Source organism: Alligator mississippiensis, chromosome 1 (assembly GCF_030867095.1).
Source record: "Alligator mississippiensis isolate rAllMis1 chromosome 1, rAllMis1, whole genome shotgun sequence".
NCBI classification, from domain to species: Eukaryota; Metazoa; Chordata; order Crocodylia; family Alligatoridae; genus Alligator; species Alligator mississippiensis.
In genome coordinates, this window is record NC_081824.1 from 226,409,825 (window position 1) to 226,430,541 (window position 20,717).

Genomic DNA, 20,717 nt, shown 5'->3' on the forward strand with positions numbered 1-20,717 from the left:
TTTATTGTGGATTGTTTCATTTTCTCTAGCAAAGGACTTGGGTCATATTTAACCATTAACGATGTTGACATACATGCCTCAAATCACACAATAAACTAAAGATCTTTCAAGGACTATAAGAAAATCGGATAAATGCAAAATACTCCTTTAAAGGATAGTAGCATTTTTTTTATTGGTACTTGCTTCAGGACACTGCTAAACGCTATGGTCTGCAAATCTGAATGCCGTATTTTCTTGCATACAACACACACTGGAATATAATATGAAGCTTGATTTTGAAAAGCAGAATGAAGAATAAAATATTTTTCCAGAAGTATGGCTGTATAGAGCAGGGACAGAACGTAATCTCCAGCTGACTCACCTTCCTTTTCCTGATTAACTAAAGCTAAAACCTGGTCTATTCCAAAAAACTGGCCTTCATGGGTGGACCTACAATTCTGAAAAGAACTAAAGAGTCTCTAAAACCTATGAAACAGGAGACAGCAAAACTGACCTAAAAAAGGTTAGCTTAATGAGTGGAACATCAAGACCACTAAAAAGATAAGATGATCTGCCAAGATAGGGAAGAAAAAGAGGGAGAATTCACCCTTACTGCAGGAGACCAGCGGGTTGCCACCAGCGCGCACAGCAGCCCGCCACATTTCTGGAGTTGAGTGTATGTTCTGGATTGGCCCAGGATGCGCCGTGCCAAGTATTTCCAGCCCTAGGGAAGGGCAGCCCAGGGGAGAATCCAGCGCTTGGAAGCCAGAGATGCTAGGGAGCTTCCTTGCCGATGCTGACCTGCCGACAGCCAAACAGGATCACACTGCTGGGGAGAAAGCAAAGGAGATTGGAGGACCTCTGCCAGAGGAAGTATCACTGTAGAAGTCTGGAATGATGGGATATGGTTAGGCAGAAGCCTCTCTCTCAAAGTAAATGAGGGAGAGGAGAATGAGGAGGAGATGGAGAGTTTAGCCATCCCAGAAAGCAGGATTACTCATCGAGGACTGCTTGTGGAAGCCTGGAGGGACAGTATTCAAGTTTTTTTTCTTTGGTGTACTCACCTTGACTCAAAGTTGGGTTTTTTTTCTTTTTCCTATCTACAAGTGGACTTGTCAAATTGTCCCAACTGAAGCCAGCAGCTGGGCTGTGACCCAGGCCCTTTAAGTCCAGAGGGACCGGGGTTTGTACAGCCCTGCCCAGGGAAGAAGTCACCTCAGAAGTTGTTGTGTTTTCTTTCTTTGATTTAATAACTGAGGTGTGGCAAGGTAGAAGTGAAGGGGAAGGAGGAGCCTCAGAAATCCATCCAGCCACATGGTCCAAGGTGATTTTTTCCCCTTTTTCCTTTGCAAGAACCTCCCGCTAATACTAACCAGAAATATCAAAGACGTGGCAGACAAGAATACAACATCAGGGAGGGGCAAAGGAAGTAATTATCATACCTCCTTAGCCCATTAACAGAAGTGGGAGGGATGTTGTCACACTGAGGACCCAAGCCTTATAGCATCTACCCTCGTCACAACCATTAACACCTGTGGAGTGAAGAACAATGAAACATTAAGTTCAACTCCTTCAGCTGCCTGAATAGTAATGCAACAGTGGCTGCATTGTGGAGTAAGAATCAAATCAGGGTACTTCTATTTGGGGCAGAAAATCAGCTTCCCTGTTTGATACCTGTACCCCAATTTGGGGGGTCTGATTTTGGGAGAGAAGGTGCATAGTACTGTAAGAGAATATGGTACGTTTCACATTTGCACTAAGAAATGCATTCAAATGGACAACATTTAGTCACAGGATCTGCTATGCCAGTAACTCAGGAAAATGATTAATTGCATAATAAGAGCTTGACTCCATTTGGCACAAGAATTACTGCACATGTTTTTCCTAAATGCATGATCATTAGCAGTTGTTGAAAATCTTGTCACCACTTTTTTCACAGAAAATTAGATTTTGGGGCTAAACATCTGTTGCAAGCAGTACCTTATTTCCTCAAATATGTTTGATTTCTCCCATCAAAAACTGAAAAAAAACCAATATTTATAGTTGCCAAAAATCAAATATTTTTAAATTTAAAATGCATTTTCCAGAAGGAAAAATATACCCATTTTCCAGTCAGCTGTAATACTCATTATGAGGCTTAAGAAACACTTTTGAAATGTTTTCTTAAGTATTTCTGAAATATTGATGCAGTCTTTGATAGCTAGGTATGTAAGGTTTCTGTACTGAAGCTAATAGTATTTTAAGTACATTACATTTTTATCAAATAATACTCTTCAAGCAAATCGAGTATGAGTGTAGGAAGATCAGACTACTTTATTGCAGTATGTTAGTGGGGCCAGTTCTGATTTGCACCCATTTAAATGAGAGGAAGAGAGAGTCCAATTTTGGATAGTACTGAGAAAACCCTAATGAGTTAGTTAAACCATCACAACCCGTAACCTCAGTGAAGATGTGCTTAAATACATTGAATTATTTCTGAAAATAGTATAGCTTGCAGTATTATGCCAGTATTTTGCACTGGCAAAATACTGAAATAAACTGAAATGAGCAAAGCAAGAGTTAAACCAGTTCAAAGGTGTGCTTATGAGGGGTTTGCCCTAGTTGAATTAGGTAGTTTTAAGTATTTTTATTATGTATTACTTGCATTAACAAAGCCCTGGAGAGTCCTTGTGAAGTAGCTGGGTTCTGTTCTGTCCACTGATGTTCAAACAACACATGCTGCTCCAAAGAGCTTACAAGCTAAGTATAATGCAATTGAATTAAGCTGATACAAAATGTTCTAGTCTAGAGAAGGCTTCAGAACTCCTAGTGCTGGTTTTCAACTACAGGAACTAATATTAGCAATATTTTATGTATTGTGGGGGCAGGAGGTAGGAGAAACATTAGGCCATTTTAGAAGAGATAGGCATTTTTTAAAAATGTAGCAAATAGAGAAGGGCAGCAGTTAAAATCCTGAAAATAACCACACCTGCATTTCAGGGTAATTTGGATCTGGTTCTGGATCAGTTTTCCTCTCACTGACAGGGGTGTAAACCAGAAGCAACTCAACTGTATATTTCTACTCTGGTTAATGAATGAGTGACCTCACTAGAGCTGCTCCAGTTCTATAATGAGGTTTGTGAGGGCAGCCCAGTGATCTGGAGGTTGCAGTATAAACCATAATAAACTGATGTAATTACTCTTTAATTTCAGGCCCAAGAAGCTGTCATTAAAACCCGTCAAGCAATATTGGTTTGTCTTTAAAGACACATCAATATCTTATTTTAAAAGCAAGGAAGTGGGACAGGGAGAACCCATCGAGAGGCTCAACCTAAAAGGTGGGAATTTCTCTCTTCTTTACCCTGTTTACTCTATTTTATTTATAAACTGAAAGAATAAATCAGAAGTTGACAGTACCCAGAATTCTGAAAGGGTGATAGATGCAGTAGCATGCAGTCCTACAGCTGTTAGTAATCCAGGTGCTTGATTATACAGACTTCACCTACAAGATGAAGTCAAGCATAAAAGATCAAATATATTAGCCTGACAGAAGGCATTCCTAATGCATCTGGACCTGACTTGCAAAGTCTGCCACCGAGCAAATGGAAAGGATGAGACACTATCTGAAATATTTATATTTCCAAAAAGTTTTACTCTACGTTTAATGCAAAGATGTACATCAGTCCTTGGAAAAGTATTCTGGTCATAGAGGATAAAAGGGTAACATTTCAAAAGTGACTAAGTGGTTTAGGGGCGTAAGTCCATCATCAGACTTTTGAATATGGGTCTTTGGGTCCTAAGTCACTGAGATCACTTTGGGAAAGTTCCTCATCCCACAGAACAGAGTAACACAATGCATAGCTTTTGCTTAAAAGCAAAAAGAGGTCTTACATACCTCACTGCCCAGCTTCTTGTGATCCATATCAGGCAGTGTTCTCCATAGGAGCAAGGATGCTCATCATCTTAGAACCAAGTCAGGGTAGTTATTTAGGAGCCTAGCAGTGAAAGGGAAGTCTTTCTTTAGGTATGATGTTTTAAAAAACCTTTGGCCAATGATCTCAGAAGACAAACATCCCTTTCAGGTATTACATTAAATACTTAATATCAGTGGCATAAAAACTAAATCAATCAATCCTTTGCCTCTTCTTGATCCTCTGTGATTTTAGGATGTGAAGTTGTCCCGGATGTCAATGTAGCAGGGAAAAAGTTTGGAATTAAATTAATGATTCCGGTTGCTGACGGCATGAATGAAATAAATCTGAGATGTGATAATGTGAGTAATAAGACAAGGGACATTCTTTATTCAGAATTTTTATTACAGCAACACATAGGAAGCCCCATTGAGAATAAGGGCCCCGCTGTGCTGGGACCTGTTATAGGCTAATAAAGATGTCCCTGAGAGCATACAGCCCACAGGTAATACAAGATGCAACAAGTGGACAAAACTCACCAGCGGCACATAGTTAAGTTGGAAGCATATAAATACATGCCCCGAGCTTTGGGAAGAGGATTATGGGTTAATTTTCCCAAAGCACATCAGTGACTTGGGAGTTTAGGTTCCATTTTCAAAACAAATTTGCTTTTAAAAATGGGACACAGGGTGACAATGGAGCAGAGATTATTCACTTATTTACAAGGAGAGCTGCTGGGGGAAAAATTGAACACTGAAAAATTTCAGGAGAAACAAAATGTTTTATTACATTTGAAATTTTCCATTTTTTTAACTTTAACTTCCCTTGCTTTTTTTAAAATAAATCTTTTTTCACTTTGCTGAAAATAAAAAATAGTAGAGGAGGGTGTAGTAAAAAAAAAAGATAACAGAGCAGTTTTCTTCTGTCATCAAGCCAAAATCTTTATTTAAATGTATTGTTTCCAAATTTGTCACAGAAACACATTGATCAAAATTAAAATTATTTGTGAAAATTTATTTTTCTAAACAAAAAAAAGTTTTCCTGAAATATTTCCAACTAGGTCTGATTCCAAAATGTTGAATTCCATTCCTTTTTGTAGCTGTAGTTGGAAGAGAAAGAAACTCTCACATATATTCACTTGAGTAAAACACTGAATTTGCTTCTGATGTTTTAATTTCCCCAGTATACTCAGATATGCTGAACAGCCACTGTTGCTGTTGAAGTCAGTGGGTGCTGAAGAGGCTCAGCATTGCCAAAAATCTGTTTCCCATATAGATTCCCTTTCTGTGGCTGTTCTATCAAATAAGAACATAAACAGAAAAAGCTGATTACAAAGGATCTTCAGAGAATATTCAAGGGAAGTGTCTTTGAACTCACACGTGTCATTGCTCTGGAAAGCTGATTCCATGAGCTATACCTGCCCAATCAGAGAAGAATAATAGTGACACGTGACATGGGCGCTCAGGCAAAATTGACTGAGCTAGCTTGACTGATCACAGCAAACTACTTATGAGCAAGAATTATGTGTGTAGATTCTTTGACCAATTATTTCTAACAACCGGATGTATATTGCAGGAGAATCAGTATGCCAAGTGGATGGCTGCTTGCATCTTAGCCTCAAAAGGCAAAACAATGGCTGACAGCTCCTACCAGCTTGAGGTCCAAAACATCCTGTCGTTTCTCCAGATGAAGAATAGGACTATGTCTCCCCAAGCAGTCTCTGATCCAGAAAGCATGGAGATGAAGCCAGAATGTTTTGTCTCACCACGCTATGCAAAAAAATACAAATCTAAGCAGGTATCTTAAGTAATTGTGTTTAGGCTGACTCTGGAGACTAGGGAGATGATGGATTGCAGAGTAGAGACCTGAGTTAAACGGGCATAGATGGACATGGTGAAAATCTCAAGAGGCTGCTGGCCGCACCCAAGAAAATTGTACCATCACAGTTCTCTCTGGGGTTTAAGTTTTGTACTTGCTTCCTCCAAGGAAGCTCCCTGCGGAGCCATCAGCCATGGCCCATTGTGGGGTCCAGAACACACTGAACACTAGGGGTGGGAAGATGTTGCCTCTATCATAGGCAGAAGGACTCTTTCCTCCAGCGGGGGAAAAGAGAGTGAATTTCTCCTGGTACTCTAACCCCTTCCCCAGTTGAGTCAGCTTAATCCTGGGTAGGTTTCACTGGATCTGCATTAAATCAGTTTGATTCAGCCACCCCCAGCAACAATTCAAATCTATCCCCTTCTACCAGAAGCTTGGAAGGGCAGGGCTACCTGTACTCAGTCCCCATCTCAGGGAATTTCTTACAGGTCCACAAAATCAGGGGGTCCATTGGCGTAGGCTTCATGCACCTCCCCAAAGAAGCCCTGGAGCCAGATCAGGAACCGTCTCAATGAGGCTGTCTCCTAGCATAGGGCACCTTTGTTAGTCCCAATTTATTTGTAACTAGGCAGAGCATTGTGCCTACAGCTGGTTGGGTGCATGAAGGTGTAACAAGCAGTACATAAGCCTGGCACTCTGGGGGAGCTTGCATTTCATACACTCCCTCGTGATCAGCTGCAGGACTGCTCTGCTGGGCCCTGCAGTCAGTCAGAGTCCAATACCTTGTGCTCTGGCTGGCTCCAAGGCAGGGTGTCTTACATTCCAGCAGGGTTGCTCATCAGTGTCTCTAAGCTTGGCAGTCCTGTGCATTGCCATGTATTTCATTGGCACTAGGGGGCACATTGGAACAGAACCAACAGAAACAGCAGTGATGAACAGCAAAAAGAGAAGCCTGAGAACTAGCAAGAATCCTGCCAAAGAATGGCTGGCCTGAGGCAGCACAGCATGTCTGAGCAAGAAAGGATTATCATCCTGGGATAGCTGGGATCAGAGCATGGGAATGTGCAGCTCAGAAAACTAAATGTTTTCCCCATCTGTTGTCACCTCGCTGATAAGCAACGAACTGAAGGCTTCCTTGATACCATACAGCTGCTCTCTGCCTCTCCAGCAGGGCAGAGCAGCCATAAACCCAATAGACTTGCAATCATGCTGTTTCTCCAAGCCTAAGGTAGAATAAAGCCACTACAGGTGCTCCCATGCCACACTGTTTCTGGGCTCCCATGCTGGAGATGTAGCCAAGGGAAGGGTGAGGGATCAGGGAATTTTTACATCCTAGCCATCTCTAGCAGTAGGATGTCCCTAGGTGGTTGCAGGCAGCAAGCAGAAATTAAAGCAGTCCTAAGGTTTCTCTACATTATGCTGGAGGTAGGGCCAGTGCAGCATAACATGACGATCAAGCAGCCATTCTTACAGTACATCTTCCCTAAGTCTTTACTGAGCAGAACTCAGTCTCAGCTCAAAATCCATCCCTGTAACTTGTTTGCTTAGGGTGGTGACCCAGTAAGTTTCCCTTGTGTGTTTGAATGTGGCCCAGGTGCTCATGCTATTCTGTTTAATTAAAAGAAAGGAAAATGTTTGCATAGTATAGCAGTCACCCAACCAGCTGAAACCGTTCTATCTCTGCATTTCTCAGTTGGCTGCCCGCATTCTGGAAGCCCATCAAAACGTGGCACAGATGTCGCTGGTGGAAGCCAAGTTGCGTTTTATTCAAGCATGGCAGTCCCTCCCTGAGTTTGGCTTAACCTACTATATTGTAAGGTAAGAATTGCAAATCATGTCACACTGCCCCACTGCTTTCATGGTCAGTGATTTTCAGAGAGACTCCTTTGAAATCCTGTTTAGACAACATGGTCTTACCATTTATTTCAAGCACCTCTTAATGCTTGTAGAACATTAGTGCTTGACCAGTGGTAGCACTGTGGAGCTCAGGTCACGGACCAGGACTTCATCAGGTTCGGCTTTGGACACCTGGTTGCATTTTGGCAGAAGTTAATGTGCAAGTAGGATTAAATTTAAATTCTTTATTCGTACCAATTCGCTAACATGTAACAGAGTCATTCCTTTCTCAGCGGGTGCATGTACACAAGATGCTTTACCACACAGTTGACTGACTGACTGTGTGATAAAGCATCACCATCTACACGTACAAATGCTTGCTGTGCAATCAGTTAGTCAACTGCAGGGTTAATTTGCTACCTGCAAATTCAGGTAGCAAATTAACCTTGCCATAGTGACTGTGTAGTAGCCTACATGTAGATGGCCAACCAGGAGCAAATTTGCTCCTGGTCTGCCCAGGCAGCAGGAGAACAATCTGCTGGGGCGGGCTCCAAGCTCGGAGCCTGGCCAGAACAATGTCCCCCTGCCCCAACAGCAGGCAGCTCCCAGCCCCAGTTCTTCAATCGCAGCTGGGGCTGGGAGATTGCTCCCTGCCCCCGGGAACTACCTGCTGCTAGGGTGGGCTCTAAGCTCGGAGCCTGGCCAGGACCATGTCCCCCTGCCCTAGCAGCAGGCAGCTCCTAGCCCTGGCTCTGCGCTGAGCTTGGAGCCTGCCCTGGCAGTGGGCAGTTCCTGGGGGCAGGGAGCAATCTCCCAACTCTGGTTGTGATCTCGGAGTTGGGGCCAGGAGCTGCCTGGGCTGGGGGGCATTGTCCCAGCTGGGCTTCAAGCTTGGAGCAGGCAGCTACCTGGGGGCAGGGAGCAATGTCCCAGCCCCTGCCCTAATCAGGGAGTTGGGGCCAGGAGCTCCCTGCACCAGGAGAGTTCCCCGCCCAACCTGGAGTTGGCTGGGACCTGACTCAGAACAGGACAGGTCACAGCCAGCCCCGGGCTTTGCAGGGAAGCCCTGCTGGGTACAAGGCTTGTCCCCATGGGCATTTTACACATGGTCCAGGGGATGTAGGGGGATGCTCTAATTAGCGAGCCACACTAATTAAAAGCACCTGAGCATCACATGTATCAGTGTCTCCTGTGCTGAAAAATGGTGGTGGGGGGCTTTGAACTAAAGTTCATCAAACGAACTTAGTTCAAAGAACCCTGCCACCATTTTTCAGCATGGGGATGACGATACACATGATGCTGGAGTCTGCTGGAGCATGTTAATTTCCACGCTCGATTAGTTGACTTGATTAATCAAGTCTGCTCAGACGTACTGGATTTCTAGTGCATCAGAGCTGGCTCCCTGCACATGCATAAGAGCCCATGTGCATGAAGCAGGAGAGCTCTGCAGCAGCGGCTCTCCTGCCCCGTGCACATTGGGACCCCTCCTGATGTGTACAGGGCACAGAGATAGCTGTTAGGCCTGTGCAAACAGGGAAGTATTCAATTCAGATTCAGCTGATTTGAAAGACAGTGATTCAATTCAGATTCGGATCACTGTCCCAAATCAATTCAGCCAGATCAGCTTCGGAAGATTCAGCGCTGATTTGGAGAGATTCGGAGATTCGGCCATGGACGATAATAGGGAAACACTGAAATACCTCTGACTTTGGCTGATTTGGATTAAAAATGCAGGGATAGTAGCCCTTTCTGAGGGCATGAAGCCTGCTAAGTTTCAAGGAGATAGGTACAGGGGTTTCTGGGAAACTGCACCTCAAGCTGCTGACAAGCAAAACTCATGACATGGGTGACACTGTGTGTGTGTGTGTGTGTGTGTGTGTGTGTGTGTGTGTTTGTGAAGATGTGCCCTCACCAGCACTGGGGCCTCTACACAACACAGTAATGTCCCCAATGAGGCCTCCTCCTCCCCTACAGCCTTATCTGGTCCACTACTTTACATGACAACAGGAAATAACTTAGTAAGCAGCACAGTAGCACCAGCAGCATCTCAGGCAGCCAAATTGTCACAGACTAGAGCCTTTCTTTCTTTTCCTGCAGGAGTTTCTTCTCCAGCAGCTGGCAGAGAACTCTCCCTGCCAGCCCCAGCCCTGGGGCTTAGATGTGCTCAGGGCCCTGTGTCCTTCTGGTCAGCTGACCAGGGATAGGTGCTAGGGGTGTTGGTCTAAGGACATGGCACTGGCAGAAAAGGTCCTCTGGGTCAATCTGGTATCTTTCAGTAGACCAGCTGAATAGTTAGAGAAATATATCTTAGCAAGCTTTTGGGTTGAAAAATCCTTTGTCAGGCTGAGGAAGCACCTGCACTTGGTCTGTGCTGTTACTGGATGGAAGGAATAGTAAAAAAGCCAGAGGCTGGCATGCAGTGCAAGCAAGAAAGCCAGTCAGTGAAAATGGAAATGGAGACATCAGGGGGAGAGGGAAAGGCTGGGGGTGGGGAAGGGAAAGGGGGGTGGACCGTACTGGACCAGCCAGCGTGTAGACTGTACTGGACCAGCCATCTCCTGATGCCCTCCTTCAGCTGCCTCACAAGAGCCTCCATATCTGGTGACAGCAGCTTGCCCCAGCCAGGAACATCGATCCCCTGGAACTTCTCCATTTGTCTCTGAAGTTCCCTCACTACAGGGATCACCTAGCTAAGGAGGGCATCACCAGCACTGAGGGTCTTGGTGGCCTCAAGGAAGGGCTTGAGGACCACCAAGATCTGGAAGATGGTATCCCACTCAGCTGTGTTAAGGGGGCCGCTGATCCCAAACTCCCTGAGCAAGGCCATCTCATGGATGGCCTTCTGTTGCTCCACCAGCCTTTCCAGCATCAGGTATGTGGAGTTCCACTGAGTCTCCACATCCTGCATAATTTTGTGCTGCAGGATGCTCAGCTATGCCTGTTTCTCCCACAGCATCTTGCCCCCCCCCCCCCCCCCCCCCCCCTTGATGCTGCGGTGGAAGTAGTCCACCACATTCCTGCATTTTGAATCAGCTGGGTGGTAGTGATGATGCCATCACCAGAAGCCCTGTCCCTCTCCAAGGCGTCCCTCACTATGAGGTGCAGCATATGTGCCACACAGCAGATGCCAACAAAGTTGGCATCACGAACAGCCTTGACCATATTGGCCCCATTGTCGGTGACCATGAACCCGTGGGTGAGCTCGCCCTGCCCAATGACCCACCCCTGTACTACGCAGTCCATGGCCACCACGATCTCCCTTGCCCTGTGGGACTCATCCATCACCTTTGCTTGAAGGAGAGCCCACCAACAGCCTGACTGGTCACACCAGTGCCCTGTGAGGGAGAGGTAGGCGTGATCTCCACCCTGGCTGCACCAGGTGTCAGAGGTGAAGTGCAAGTCTACCTGCAGTCCTGCCTTGCGCAGATACTCCCTCAAGTACTCCCTGCATGTCTCATGCAGGGAGAGCACCACCATCCTGCTAAAGGTGGTGCGTGCAGGCACTTGGTAGGATGGTGCAATGAGCACCATGAGTCGCCTGAACCCTCACCGCTCAACTAAGGAGAAGGGCTGGCCATCCAGAGCAAGATTCATAGATTCATAGATTGTAGAGTCAGAAGGGACCACAGTGGATCATCATGTCCAACCCATCTCCCCAGTGCTCTGGGTGATCTCCCTCACCTTTGAAACACACCCCGCTTTGTCTGAGGCTTTCCCCCACCGCTCCAGGGTGGCCTGCCTCTGCTTCTGGGGGACGGGGGCTTTGGAGCAAGAGGGGGACTTCCCTTTGAGCATGCTCCCACTGGTGCCAGGCTGAGGAGGAAGAATGGCAAGGGAGTGCTGCCTCCTCAGCTGCAGCAGCATCGCCATGGTGGTGAAGTGTTTCACCTCCTTGCCTCGGCTGATCTGCCTTCAGCAGTGCTGGCAGATAGCATATTTGGGATCATCTGCCACCTCATAATGATCGCACACTACACTACTCCCCCACTGGGTTCAGGGTGGGGATCCTGCCTTATACCCATCCTCACCAGGCAGAGGCACAACACCAGGAGGAGCTGACATCTAAGCCACTTGTTTCCACAACCTCCTTTGAAGTGCCTTTCTGACAAGGAGACCTGGGTCTAGGGGAATTTTGAGGGGTGTGGAGCACAAACTCAGATTCTCCCTCAGTCCCCAGAATTTCTTTAGCTAGGGTACTCGGGTCCCCTAGTTCCAGATCCAGCTCCTCCTCTGGCAGTGGAAGGCTCACACTGGGAGATGAAATTGGGGTGGGGGAGACTGTCATTCTGTTGCTGGTGCCTATTTCTGGAGTTAGGGGAGGTGGTGCAGGTGCAGGGACAGATACTGCTCCCACCTCCTTGCTTCCACTAGCAGCAGAAGACTCATGGCTACCAGGAAAAAGGGTGTGTCTATGTTTGGGGCAGAGGGAATTTTCAGCTCTAGCTCTCCCCCTACCCGCTCTAGGCCCTCTCCCTCCCCTGCCAGAAAACCTGGTACCTGCCTTTCCAGCGTGTTTCATATTAATCTTTCCTGTGCTGGAAAATGTGTCTGTGTGTGTAACTAACTAATAATATATGTTGTCTTCTTCTCTGATGTATGACTGTGTCTGACTTCTTCTTTTGTGTTGTGTTTACTGTTGTGTGTAACTAAAATAATCTCTTCTTCTATGACTGACTGACTTCTGTACTGTGTTAATCTGAATCTCTATCTGACTTCTTCTGTGTTGTCTTTAGTCTGTATGTAACTATAACTAATAATATTAATAACTATATATAATCTCTTCTTCTCTGCATGTCTGACTTTTTCTGTGTTGTAATAATACCTGATGACTTCTTCTATGGTGTGTATGTGTGTAATGTATGTGCTTCCCTGCACAGTGATGGATCACACTGCCAGGGAAAACACAGCTTTCTTTTTAAAAAGTGTTGGGAAAAAAAGCCCAAGAACAAATATAAATTGAAAGAAATGGGTTGGATAGGGAAAAGTAGAGGGATTCTAGTTAGTAAACTATAGCCAATCCTTTCCAAGAACAAAAAGTAGCAGGAGATTGACTAGGTAGGAAGCCAAGCCAGTCCAGTACCTTTCAGATACTGTTGCTCAGGCACAAACAGCTCACAAAAGGCACAGAAAGCCTGCAGACAGAGGCTTATATGCTGTTTCTACATCCCTCCCCCAGAGCACTGTGATTGGAAGGGGACTCAGATAAAGATCACAGTCACTGGCCAGCTAGAGATGTCAGTCTTTCCCCCGCTACTTCCCCTCCCTCTTCTCAGTTTCTGTTCCCCTGAAAGACTCCCTTCAGAATCTCCAAATCTTTTTCGAATCAATTCAGAGGCTCCAAATTGATTTGGAGGTTTTTTGTCTTGTCTCAATTCAATTCAGATTTGAAGATTCAGCCTCTGGATCGGGGCAAATCTTCTCCGAATCAAATCGCAAACCGAAGTTTCGCACAGCCCTAACAGCTGTCTCCTGGCCCCATGCTCTCTGCTAGCCCCTGAGCTAGCACCCAGGGGGAGTCTGGAGTTCCCCCTGGCTGCTGTAGTGGGCCACAGCAGGGTAGAAGCAGCCCTCTCCAGACTGCTCCCAGGAGGAAGCATGTCTAGATGTGCTCCCCCAGTAGGCTTACAGGGCAGTATTTTTACAGCAGCATGGCAGGGAAGGGGGTGGAGGGAAGGAAGTAGTAGTGACGGCATTGCAGCAGCGGGGGGAGTAGCTGGGTCCAAAGCAGCAGTCTGACATCAGAGCTAGCTTCATTAAAGCAGCCTGCTGCTCTGAAAGGTTGCCAGTACTTGAGCTGTGTCACTGTAGCACCTGTCTTCAACTAAAGACTTTCCTAAGGTTTCCAGGGTGTGCTACTGAATCAGACTTCTCTTCACAAAGATGTTTAGCAAAACTGGAAAAGAAAAAAAAACCCTCTATCTTTAAGGGATATTTAGGGGACATTCTACCTAATATATCAGCATTAACTGCCACGTGTCCTACACTATTGTAGGAACATAAGATTTTTATAGTATGGCTAAAGATGGTTGCTGTGACATCCTGTAAAATGATGGGAAACAAGTGTATATAAAAGTCATGTTCTAGTACACTTTGAGTCCTTTTCCCCAAGCCCAGCTTTGTTAGAAGAGATGCAAATATAGGATCAGAGAAATGCAAAACCATGGTAACAGCTAAGAGAGGTCTTCCCACAGCAAGAGGAGGTGGAGAAAAGGAACCCTTCTTCCTCTAAGCCTTTGTACATAATTCCTTGGGAAGTACTGTCAGACAACAGGAGCTCTGTCACACAAGAAATTCCAACCTTTCACAATTACATGTTGTTTCATTCTGAAATGGGGGAGAAGGGGACTTACATTTCAAATTGTTTCATGGAATGAATTGAGTTCATTTCCATAACATTTTAGTGTTTTGATAGTGCTGAATTGTTTTGAGGCTTTAGTACTGAAACCCTGTAATCTAAGGCACTAAATATCAAACACAATATAGAAACAGCTTAAGAGAGAAGTCAGCATGAAATTAAACAATAAAGTCAAAACAGTTCATCTTGAAACTTCTGCCATTGGAACCAATGTGTTTTTAGAAAACATTTCAGTTTTGAGAAAACTGAATTATGTGGTGAGAAACAATTCTAGCAACAATTTTTCAAGCAGCTCTATCCTTAGCCTGGTGCCAGGACCCCACGGAAAGTCTTTCTTGAAAGCCTTGCTTTAACTCTCATCTTCTGCAGGTTAAGCAGTTATGTCTTTATATAGTCACCTAGAGGCAATCACGTGACACTTGGTCAGCCATTCCTTTATTGTGTGTTCTCTGTAAATACTACAACTCCCAGCAGCCCCCAGCCTTAAAGGAGCCATGTCACTGTAATAATTCTGGGGGCACGGATCGTCCTTTTGTTTCATGTTTGTGCAGTGTCTAACACAGTGGGGTCCTGACCCATGACTGGAGCTCCTAATCACTTCCATACTACTATGACTACTATTACAATAGTGCTAGTAATAGGTAATAATAGTAATAGATAATAATAGAGAAGTCCTGATTGTGCATTTCTAGAGACCAGTGCTCCATTACATATTCCTTAACATTTCCCATATACTGTACTTATTGTACAGTCACCTGTTATTTCCCTGTATTGTTGGTGGTCAAACACCCACATTCTCATGAGAATGCAGTCTCCTCCTGTTATTTAATACCCGCTTTCATACTTTACCAAGCCACATTCTAGCCTTGCACTATGCACTGCTGTGGAGAATGATGAGAAATTCCTGGATGTGGTAATCAGTTTTTGGTTTGGGCCTGTTCCTGCTACAACATCCCCCATTGCCTGGGTTGTCTCTGGCACACTGTGCCTCCCTGGCTGGGTAGGGAGGGTGGGTGCATTTCTAGGTCAGGAAAAAGGAGGCAGGATCAATTTGCATCTTATAGACTAACTAAATTAGAGACATATAAAGCACAAGCTTTCATGAATTGGAGCTCACTTCATCAGATGCTATGTGTGACAGGCCCTGGCCCCTAAATGTGGCCTGGTTGTGCCCTTAAGGCAAACTCCCAGGGTGCTTCCACATACTGGGGAGCCTTTCTACCCCAAACCCCTCTCTCTGCTGCCTGTTGCTTGGCCACAGAGAGCCAGTTGAGGTGTGTCAGGTGCTCCTAGGCCTGTGGTGCTTCAGCCCTACCTTCCTTGCCAGCCCTTAGCAGAAGGGATTTTGCCAGCTGGAAGGATCCCACCATTGCTGGTCATGTGCTCAGAAAAGATGGATTCCCCCATTCCATTGAATAGGGCAAATCAAAATACTCTGGGATCATAAGCATCAGTGATATCAAATGGGTTATGCACAAATAAACAAAAGAATATATATCAGAACAAGAACCCTGCACCTTAAATCCAAGGATGCAGTCCTTAGCCAGCTTCCCAGGTTAGAGAGAAGATCCTGCCTCCAATCCTGTGCCAGAGCCGCCTTCATCTCCCTGTCAGCTTGCTTTTCTCAGCCAGCCTTGGCAGAGGGAAAACTGAAGGCAAAGCCACACTCTTGAGGCAGACTTAAATACAGTTGCTTATCTGGCCATTAATGATGTAACTCCTTTATTTCTAGCAGGCTCACACTATGCCAACAACTTCCTGTTTCTCCACCCCAAAGGTATATATTTACCAGACTAGAATTCTTTCCTGCTCCAATCAAGACCAAGAGCATACATGCATCCTTTCAGACATGGAGATTTGCTAATCCAATGTCCGTCTCTCTTGTAATTTCCCCAGTGGGAAATGTTCTCCTTGTATCTACGTGTTACACTTGGGCCCCTTCTTTAAAGAGTAAATTCATCATTGTCTGGCAGGGACCATTTGAGAGTAAACAACTCTTATCAAATTCTAATTCTCAGCCATTGTATGAACATTTGGGACAGTTCTAAGTACAAACAGTTGAGGGCCAATTAATCACTGCCTTATTAAATACAACCTTGGCTATATTGTAAAGATAGGTCAAAATTACATTATATCAAATGCTAAAGTACATTTAGTTATGAAAATGACAACAAAACACAGCTCCAGCCTGGTTACAAATAGAAAACAAACACCACAGGAGTAAATCTAATTTAGGAGAATGCCCACACATGCCATATGGTGAACCCCAAAGGGCAACTTGGTTTTGGGGGCAAATCCATTACTGTGGAAGGGCGTGCACAGGGCAATGTATAAAATGGAAAAAGTGATTTGAACACAAAGGTAGAAAGGGAGGGTGAGAGGGCTGGAGGGCAGTGCTGGGAAGGGCAACAGGCAAAGCATCTATAGGAACAAGAGGTCACAAAAGCTAATCCAGGTCATGGGATAAGAACCCATAGTCCCTGATTAAACTAAAAGTTTTGCTGCCTTCTTCATCATTAAAACTTCTTTGTGATGGGTTATCTCTATGCTGATCACAACTGGTCTATGTCAAACCAGGAGACAGCTCCTCCCATGTTTGTTACGCTTACTTAAGGCCAGGCAAAATGTGCTTCCCTAGAGAATCATGCTACGTTAATTTTTTTTTTTTTTTTTTTTTTTTTTTTTTTTTTTTTTTTTTTTTTTTTTTGCCCCCCAGGTTTAAAGGAAGCAAAAAGGATGATTTGCTGGGAGTTTCCTACAACAGGCTGATACGGATAGACATGGCCACTGGGGACCCCATCACAACCTGGAGATTCTCCAACATGAAGCAGTGGAATGTGAACTGGGAGATACGCCAGGTAAAACTGGAACTGCCCTCTAGGCTCAATTCCTACACTTCCCTCATCTGAAGATGTTCCCCCATCAGATTGTTGTAAACCTGAAAAGAGATCACCAAAGTGACTCTGAAGGTTATTAAATAAACCCCTCAGATGACTTGATATTATGCTGTGAATGGGCAGGGAATAAAAAAAGAAAATCAGGCTTGAAGCGTGGTGGTAGCTGGAAAACTAACTCTGCAAAAGCAGCCCTTGCTGAACACCAAAGCTGATACTGCCTTCCAAATGGGAAGCTCTTCAATACCTGAGTCTGTGAGAGGATAAAATATGGAACTTCACTTTGTCATTTTTACAGAGGTGCTTTTGATCCTGGAAATGTTTCCTTGATACAGTCAAGTTTTGCCCAGGATGAGAGTAATTGGAGGGTAACACTTTAAGCCACTTTTGAGAGTCCTTGTCTGTGGGACCTGACATAATTTAGAGCAGTCTGAAGGCAGCTTTAACGAATCCCTAGTTACCAGGGAAGCCAGGAATGACAGAAATGCCTCAGCTCTTCCCCCCTCCCTCCAACAATGCTTCTTTTGCCAGGACCCGAGAGGGAGTGGTGTAGAGATCCTCACATCTGCAAGCTCCTGAGGGATTTAACTTGCACAAAAGCACAGCCCCCCGGGTAGCCAGTTTAGCTTGATTTTCAGTGGCATCACACCACTGGAGAAGCAGGACCCTGAATTTGGCTCTAAAATCTCACTTAAATTCAGCATTTGGCACAGATGGGTACTAAAAAGCAACAACATTCTCTTATTCATTTGCACACAGACCCAAATAGCATCGTTACTGCTGCTTGCACCCTTCCCACTCCTTCACTTCAAAGTTAGAAACATCCCCAAATACCTTCAGATCAGGGGTGCCAAATGTACTACCCGTGGGACTGGGAATTCAGGGGCAGGGCCTGCTGCCGAGTCCTGGGAACAGAGCCCCACAAGGGGCATGTGTCAGTGGCTGGGAGCAAACGATGGCTGCATTAACCCCTACAGCCAGTGCCACCACTTGCCCCGTCACTGCTGCATGTGAGGAGCTTCACCGTACAAAACGCGCAGTGGGCTGGGTGAGTTTGACACCTCCTCTTAAACTTGATTTGCTAAGCAGCTTGTTCCTGCCATAAAACATGTAGGTGAAATGTTGCTGTAGCCATGGTGGTCCAAGGAATATGTGAAGAGCAAGATTTGTTTGGTAATAACTTTTATTGGACCAACTGTATAGAGATGTTAGACAAGCCTAAGGGCACAAGATGCCTCAAGTGACCTGAGGAAAAGCATTTGTCTAACATTTCTCTGAACTAGACAGTCAGTCCCAGGAAAGGTACTACCAAACAAATCTTGCGTCTCTAAAAAAACATGTAGCAGACTTTGACCACAAGAGGTCCCTATCTGAACAGGAAAAAAAATCCTTACTGTAGACCAGGTTTTTTGGGTAAATGTGGTATCTTTTATTAGACCACTGTAGACCAGTGGTTCTCAACCTTTTTTGTACCAGGACCCATTTGTAAACATTGAGGGCCAGTCCTGACCTAGTAAATAGTTTAAGCATAAAACAGCCTCCTGGCCCTGCTGCTGCCTCTTGTTCCCAGCCCACAGCCTTTCACCCCTCCAGCCCTGCTGGTGCTTCTCACTGCCAACCTGCTGCCCCCAGGCCCCAGTCCCACACTATGTGGGGCAGGGTGTGGATGTATGAGGCATGAAGAGCGGGTATGTGGGGCTTGGGGGAGCACATGCCCCCCCTATTTATGTGCCCACAACAGGCATGGGGCTGCAATCTGGCCGGACTGGCATGGGCAGGAACCACCTCCGGAGCCCAGTGGGCAGGACCCAGCACAGGAGAGTGGAGCAGGGCAGCAAGACTTGCTGCTGCTGCTGCTGCCAGGATCCCTGCACCAGCTGTGCTGCCAGCAACATGAGCAGTAATGGAAGGCAGGGGGTGGTCTGTGCTGCCCCCACCTCCTCACACCACCAGCCACTCGTGAACCAGGCTGCAGCTCTACTACAGCTCTTTAAAGGAGAAAATCCATGTTTTACCGTGGCAAACAGAAAACTTAGACCATTGTTTATTAGTATGCATATCGTTAACATATGGTGAAGTACAAGCAGCATCTGTTTTTCCTCAAAAATGTATGCAAAATACAATTCATTTTCAAAGTTTATTCATGACCCTTTCATATATTCCATGACCCACAGGTTGAGAAACACTGCTGTAGACGCAATAATCTTTTCTTTGCCCTACTCTTATTAGTAGCTACTTGTTTATTTAGATATTATTGGTCCAGCCATATTAGGCTCAAACTAATCTACAGATTCAGGCGGTTACTGAGGCAATAACATGCATTTTTGTTCTTGATTTTGCACCATGTGTTCTCTCCTTAGGTGGCAATCGAGTTTGATCAAAACGTGTCTATTGCCTTCACGTGCCTGAGTGCGGATTGCAAGATTGTCCATGAATATATTGGGGGCTACATCTTTCTGTCAACCCGCTCTAAAGACCAGAATGAAACTCTAGATGAGGACTTGTTCCACAAATTAACTGGAGGTCAGGAGTGAGGGAAAGTCAGCTAAGCTTTTTGGTGTTGGCAGAAAGGCAAGAAGATAAATAAAGTTCTCTCTCTGACTGTTGCTTTTGCTGGCTGGTGGAACAACATAAACAGTATCCTTGTCCTGTCATAAAACTGGAATATTTCCAGGGTGATGTGTTAAATAGTCAAACAGAGGTCAATGAGCTGGAATAAGGCAACTCTGTGACTGACATCAAGGAAATAAGACTTCCTTGTTTGCCTTTATGCTCTTTAAAGATTTCTCTCAAGTCTTCATAGTTGATGGTTCCCAGTCTATCCAATTAATTCAGAAGACCTTTTATTAGCATCCTGAACAAGGAATTTGAGGAGGGAAGGCCACACACTTTGGTCTCTGTAGATCTGTAACTCCCATTTATTTCCCTCTCAGGATTAATATACCTAAAACTGAATAAATTTGAAATTTGTATTACTAGAACAAAATACTACCTGTTGTGTGCATATTACAATTCTCTCTAAGCTGCTTCACATGTGGAATTATCAACCCAAACATCCAATAAAGATTCAGCCTGAAAACAAATATTGTTCTTGCTTGTGCAAGTGCAGTTCCCTTAAGGTCAAAAGACTATCCTTATGCATAGAGTATAGTACAGGCATAAATATAGGTAGGACTGGATCCAAAACATTTATCTTTTGAGGAATACCCTGGAGGGTTTCAAGAGGAGACTAGACAGTCAACTCGCTGGGGTCACCTAACCCCAGTTGTCTTCCTGTCTAGAGTAGGGGGACTGGACCTGATGATCTGCAAGGTCTCTTCCAGCCCCTAACAATCTATGAATCTATGAATATTTTAATTTCTCTGTCAAAAGAATTGATTTAGTGGTTATTTTTATATTATTTATATGTAAGAAAAAGCCTGTAAACATACTTCCTTGCTGATTTCTGTCAATTTATGAATGCACTATTAAATCCCAAAGGAAAGATATGACATCATCTCAATAGAGGTGGGACCTTAATTACCCATGGAAATTCTGGTACTCAGATCCATAATGCTGAACCCCTCTGACTTGGATTTGAAGAAACTAATCTTAGCGGTACTAACCAAAATTCTTCACAGAAAGGAATGGTGCAGTGCAGTTACTGGTTATAACCCCATGGACTTCAGTGGGCTTCGATCAGGCTTAAAATGCTTGGTTGTCAATAAAGCACTGGACCATGGCATAAACTAATTCAAGTGCATGCATAAAATGCAGACAAAGAGAGCTTCATATATATTTCTGCACCTGCAAAAAGGGTGGGGGGTTTTTTGATGATATCTATTACTGGACCACCTGTGTAGTTGGGAGAGATGTTAAATAGGCTTTCGGACACAAAATGCCCTTCCTCAGCTCCAGGAAAGAAACAGATACGGCCTATGCTAAATACCAGATAAAGCAATGACC

At 44.9% G+C, this 20,717-nt stretch overlaps 1 protein-coding gene across 3 annotated transcripts in view; it reads left to right on the top strand.

Annotated features, from left to right (window-relative positions):
- The window catches only part of FERMT1 (FERM domain containing kindlin 1), a 35,380-nt gene extending 15,525 nt beyond the window's left edge, over window positions 1-19,855 (top strand). For all 3 annotated transcript variants that reach the window (XM_019500746.2, XM_059720235.1, XM_006264894.3), the window contains 6 exons: window positions 3,172-3,296; window positions 4,125-4,231; window positions 5,445-5,666; window positions 7,381-7,505; window positions 16,595-16,736; window positions 19,133-19,855. In XM_019500746.2, coding sequence (XP_019356291.1) covers window positions 3,172-3,296; window positions 4,125-4,231; window positions 5,445-5,666; window positions 7,381-7,505; window positions 16,595-16,736; window positions 19,133-19,306 — 895 coding nt within the window. In that variant the 3' untranslated portion in view covers window positions 19,307-19,855. The remainder of the gene's footprint in view (window positions 1-3,171; window positions 3,297-4,124; window positions 4,232-5,444; window positions 5,667-7,380; window positions 7,506-16,594; window positions 16,737-19,132) is intronic.
- The last annotated feature ends 862 nt before the right edge of the window (window positions 19,856-20,717 follow it).